The sequence below is a fragment of the Amia ocellicauda genome, chromosome 21 (assembly GCF_036373705.1).
Source record: "Amia ocellicauda isolate fAmiCal2 chromosome 21, fAmiCal2.hap1, whole genome shotgun sequence".
NCBI classification, from domain to species: Eukaryota; Metazoa; Chordata; class Actinopteri; order Amiiformes; family Amiidae; genus Amia; species Amia ocellicauda.
In genome coordinates, this window is record NC_089870.1 from 17119633 (window position 1) to 17125810 (window position 6178).

A 6178-nucleotide genomic window follows, 5' to 3' on the forward strand; every position below is an offset into this window, starting at 1 on the left:
ATTGTAAAAAAGATTAACATATATTTAATTAAAGACAAGTGGGGCCTAAATACATTTGTGAAAATGTTAGGAGATTCTCTATAGCCATACGATTGTGCAACACAATGGCAACTCAAACGCTGAATATGTGAACTGTTCTGACAGCACAGTAGAGTGTAATTTTCCATTGCATGCTGGGAGTCTCAGAACTTTGTGAACACAGTGAAATTGATCTAGCCCGGGGAGGGTTTATATTAGCAATGAAGCCCAGAAGCCTTGCAAAGGTCATCAAAATGTAATACTGATGTGGCAGCTATTACTATTTCTCTGAATAAAAAATGATACAAATTATGTATAGTTCAGCATAGAACATTTTAAAGGTTCACATGAGATTCGTGAGTTTTCCAGTGACATGCCAAAGCACGGATGATCATTTAAGCAAATAGTGGTGCATGTCAGTCGATTTCAGAGACGGTCAGAGGTTAGCATCGAGTTAATGTTTACAAAAGAGGGCGGTTTCAGCTGCAGAGGAGTATAAATGTACATAAAGCCAGCCACAAAGTCTGCATGAGGGAAGAACTCTAGTTGGTAAGTACATTTTAAAATATCTTGTGATCCAAGTAGTTGGATAAATGTTGAGAAAATGCAAAAAAAAAAAAAAGTTTGCTGGTAGATAACATGAGCATCACAAAACACTTGACAAAAACACTGCCAAAAACTACAGAAAAGTTTGATAAATGTGACACAAAAAGCTGATAGAAATGATACACAGTGTTTACATATTTGTATGTGTCTGAAATATATGATGTAAAAGTTAAACAGGGTTTATCTGACTCACTGAAAGGTGTGGGAAGTTTTTAAGCTGTTTATATTACTCTGCTTGAATAGAGGCATTCAATTGCCATTTTCTTGAGGAGACCAATGCAATTCCCCAGATATTATAATGTCTTCTGCAGACAGTCAAAGCCAAATATGTGACTTCAAGCTGATATATTAGCCTTAGATAACATTTATTTTGAACTATAAATGAACCACAGTTCCAAACATGAATTATTCAGATACACATACTCTGTACATTGAATTTAGCCATTTTGATTTCATGCACCAAAAATACCACTTTTGTATTGGTTAATTCAAAAGAAAAGGGTATTTACGTCAGAAATTGATCACATGATTACAGTGTCAGTATTGATCTGCAAGAAATTAAAAAATAAGAGGGACAGCATTTGAGCTTTGCTTGTTCTCTTTGACATCTTCTTTCCAAGCTCTCATTGGTGGATGTGATTAGTTTGAATTTAATTGGTGCTTCATGCAATTAAGCAGCAGAAGACAAGCTACTTTTTTATGGTGCTTGCTATCTTTTAGGAGATACAGGAAATATGTGTTTGGCAGGTATTCAAGGCCGGTTCAGCCTTGACGAGAATAGCACAAATTGTTTTTTTCATCTAATGGAAATGTTTTTAATTAATGTGTCAGAGAGCTGATGTTTTGGATATCAGTCAAAATCAAAGCAGGCTTAGCAGATGGGTTTTCCTCCAGCTAAGGGTTTCAGCTACAAGCATGGAGACATACCTGGAAGTTATGCAAATGAATTGGACTGGAGGTGGAGATTGAATTTCTTCTTCTTCATTAACACCCCATATGTAATAAAATGATAAAACAAAGTCTTCCCATCATTTGAATGGTACCACAGTATGTCCCGTTTTTTCAGTTTATTTCTTTCTGCAAGAAAAACAGAATAACAAGTGCTAGAGTTTCTAGCTGTCTGACTAACCCCCTTATCTCTTTATTACACCTCTGGCAAGCTCTTACTAACTGATTATCATCTTCTCTGTGGAAAAATGCACACTTGTACTTGAAATCAATCCGAAGAATACTCTGTGGAAAGAACGTATCAAATTACTTGAACAGAAATTGCGTACCCCGTTTTCATATAGGGATAATACATATACAGTGCCAAGGAAAAGTATGTGAATCCTTTGGGATTACCTGGATTTCTGTATACATTTGTCATAAAATATGATCTAAGTCACAACAATATATAAACACAGTCTGCCTAAACTAATAACATACAAACAATTATATGTTTTCATTTCGCCTCAACCAAACATTTCCTGTAGTTGCAGATCAGACCTGCACAACGGAGGTCATCTTTGCAGGACGGCCACTCCTAGGGAGAGTAGCAACAGTGCTGAACTTTCGCCATTTATAGACAATTTGTCTTACCGTGGACTGATGAACATCAAGGCTTTTATAGATACTTTTGATACCCTTTCCAGCTTTATGCAAGTCAACAATTCTTAATCTTAGGTCTTCTGAGATCTCTTTTGTTCGAGGCATGGTTCACATCAGGCAATGCTTCTTTAGAATAGCAAACTCAAAATTTGTGAGTGTTTTTTTATAGGGCAGGGCAGCTCTAACCAACACCTCCAATCTCGTCTCATCGATTGGACTCCAATTAGCTTTTGGAGAAGTCATTAGCGTAGGGGTTCACATACTTATGCCACCCTGCACCGTGAATGTTTAAATGATATATTCAATACAGACAAGAAAAATACAATGATTTGTGTGTTATTAGTTTAAGCAGACTGTGTTTGTCTATTGTTGTGAATTAGATGAAGATCAGATCAAATCCAGGTAATTCCAAAGGGTTTACATAATTGTTCTTGCCACTGTATAAACATCATGTGCATATCTTTTTTAAAATATAAGACAGCCATACCCCTTTAAGAAATGCAGAAACTGTCTTTATGGCATAAAGACAGAAATGTAACTTCATATGACTCTGTAATGGAGATTAAATATGCATGTAATGCAGAGATAAGGGCCAAAACGCCCATTATAGTGTGTCCCGGTTTTATCAAAGTTCTCCCTGGAGCTCATATATATCACTGGAGCATCCATTTATCCGATCATCAGGGAGTTTTGATAGCTGGACTGTTGCCATGACTACGCACCTTTCTTTAGGCGAGAGCGGGACTGATAGGGAAATAAGAAGAGCGTTGTTGATTTAAATGCCATATGTTACTTAAAATATAGTACCAGACAATATTTAGGTTTATAGCTTTCAAACAACTATTATTGAAGCATCTGAATGATTAAATTACAGCACATTTAGAAACCTGAATAAACTACAATGTTATTTCCATGAACGTTAATTCCAGTTTGAATACGCTGAAATGTATGAACCGGCATTACTGTAATAAAGTACAAAAGAGCTGTCGAGTGGCAGTTAGGAGGGACTGCTGGAATGACGCATCATTATCCATTTTTATAAGCCAATTGAATCAGGATAGTTTAATTCGAGGCACATGTGCCAAGTAAGAAACATACTGATTTACTATTCACTGGCCTGAAGTCCTTTTGTATTGATATTTTATATTTCCAAGTATGAAACCAGATATAATATAATGATTAATAAATTGTTAATTAAGTTAAAGTGACCTGCAAGAAGGTCTTAATGATTTTATTTGATAAATTATCTATTTAATTAATTATTTTTAGAAGAAAGGCAACCACTTGATTAGCTTCCTTGATCTCAGAAGTAGTAACAATCAATCCTTTTTCCTCCCTTTGTCTTTCCAGGTGAAAATGGGAACTTTTCTGAAGGTGTACTTAATTGCCACACTGCTGTGTTGTGCAGTATGGGGCGACCATCATCATCATGATGATGAGCATCACTCTGGCTCCAAAGATCATAGCCATGTACATCACAAAAACGAGGGGCACCCCCATCACGAGGAAGGAGAAATGCCGTGCCACACGATATCCCCTGCCAACGCTGACTTTGCCTTCTCTTTGTACAACCAGTTGAAATCACGGCCTGACGCAGAATCCAAAAACATCTTCTTTTCTCCCTTGAGCATCTCCACTGCCCTCGCCATGTTGTCGCTGGGTGCAAAGGGTGAAACGCATGCCCAGATCTTTCAGGCCCTGGGCTTCGGTAACATGACGGAGAAGGAGGTCAAAGAGGGCTTTGAGCATCTGCTGCACATGTTGAAACACAACCAGAAGGAGATGCAGCTGGAGGCGGGGAACGCAATCGTCTTGAGCGACGGGTTCAAAGCCTCTCACCAGTTCCTGGCAGATGCAAAGCACTACTTCGAAAGCGAGGGTTTCTCCGTTGACTTTCACAATCCTGAAGTAGCCAAGAAAAGAATTAACGACTTTATTGCAAGGAAGACCCACAACAAAATTACAGATCTTGTTCAGGATTTGGATCCTAGTACCCTGATGGTTCTTTTAAACTACATGTTCTTTAGAGGTAGGACATCCTCAGTCAGTTAAAAATAATAACTGACCACAACAGGAACATTTGAGCTGTTATCAATCACAGAATATCAGAAGTAATTTATGTACATTAATTCGTTCTAACTAATGGAACACAATTGGAAGAAAAGTTTACATAGATCCATGAAGAAATGACAAATCAAATGAATGGTGTATTATGCACCACTTTGTAAACTATTGAGATTGAATGAAAAAAGTACATAGTTCTTTTAGCATTTTAATCTCACTGTTAGTTGAACAACATATTGATTTGTTCATAGTATGTTACATAGAGTAATGTTTATAACAAAAATGAAATTATAAGTCAAGACAGTGATAGTTTTGGTGATTTTTTATTTATGTTTTCTTTTACACCTATAGGCAAATGGGAAAAGCCTTTTGATTCCAAACTGACCCAAAAGAGTGACTTCCACGTGAACGAGAATAAGACCGTGTCTGTTGATATGATGAAGAGAACCGGCCGCTACGGCTTCTATTATGACTACCAGAATTTTACTTCAGTACTGAAGCTTCCTTACAAGGGCAGTGCATTGATGATGATTATCTTGCCCGATGAAGGCAAAATGGAGGAGGTGGAGGGCTTCATATGTAAGGAACACATCAGGAGATGGCATGATTCACTGTATAGAAGGTAAAAATTGCATCTGAACTTAAAGAAATTCACAAAGGTATGCATGCAGCACCTGGGAAAAAATAATATTGAAAAACCATCCATAAAATAACTGTTCAGAATAAGCTGCCAAATCCTATGTACAGCTATGTATTCTGATAAAAAGTTCAATATTGTCTCTTTGTATTTCATATGCTAATTTGATCTTGATTCATTTACAGCTCTGTGGATCTGTATTTGCCCAAATTCTCTGCTTCTGCAACCTACTCTCTGAAGGAGATCCTCACAGAGATGGGGATTGTCCATGCCTTCGATAACACCGCAGATTTCTCTGGGATTTCGGAAGAGGTTAAGCTGAAGGTGTCCAAGGTAATGTTTTAAAACCGTGTTTTGCTAAAGAGGACTGATAGTTCTGTAAACGGCCACAGTGGATTGATCAAACTAGATGAAAATGCTGGATTGTGTCTACCTTTTGCCAGTTACGACACTCATCTTATATACTTAAAAAAAAAAAAAAGCTATGGTTTTGTTTTGCAGGCGACTCATAAAGCAGTTCTTAATGTGGATGAGAAGGGCACAGAGGCGGCAGCTGCTGTCCATATGGATTTGATGCCCATGTCTCTACCTCAGACAATGGCTTTAAATAGACCTTTCATCTTGCTTATCCTTGAGAAAACTACCAAGAGTATACTCTTTATGGGCAAAATAACAGATCCTACAGCACAGTAAAGTGGTTCACTTCAAGAAGGTATAAAGGCGACTTTGCACGCAGCACGTTATATAAAGGTCAAGATCAGATTAACCTGTGAAGACAACCTTTACGTTGTACTTTTATTTCAAACCCCTTTATTAATTTCCCTTTAAATTAAAAATAAAATGAAACTATGCATCATTTGTTTGTGTTACTGTTATCTGTGTGTTTTGAAGGGTAGGAAAGGTAAAAGTCAAGTCTGGTCATGAGTCAAAGATTTCAATACACAAGTATTTATCAGAAATGCATGGCGTGTTTGTGAATTGACTGCTGAAATAAAGTGCAATAATACTCCAAAATGTGGGCCTGTTGAATCTATTCACATAACTCAATGTGATGCAATGTTTATTTGTACATAATCATGTGCATCCCCATGAAATGATCTTACTACTATTTACAGAGAGAAAAATACATGAAGATAAAAGCTCTTTTAAAAGTGAGTGATAAAAAATGAAAGTGTATAAAAAAACACATTAAACATTGAAACACTGCACTGAAACTATTATTACTGAACAAGTCTAATCTATCCCTGCAGGATATGTTTTTGT

At 36.9% G+C, this 6178-nt stretch overlaps 1 protein-coding gene across 1 annotated transcript; it reads left to right on the top strand.

The window, feature by feature from the left end:
- The first annotated feature begins 469 nt into the window (after positions 1-469).
- Positions 470-5929, top strand: LOC136717021 (alpha-1-antitrypsin homolog). The gene is made up of 5 exons (XM_066694493.1): positions 470-567; positions 3565-4243; positions 4630-4900; positions 5101-5248; positions 5417-5929. Exons 2-5 carry the CDS (start codon positions 3571-3573, stop codon positions 5606-5608), a joined length of 1284 nt encoding a protein of 427 aa, XP_066550590.1. The 5' UTR covers positions 470-567; positions 3565-3570; the 3' UTR covers positions 5609-5929.
- The last annotated feature ends 249 nt before the right edge of the window (positions 5930-6178 follow it).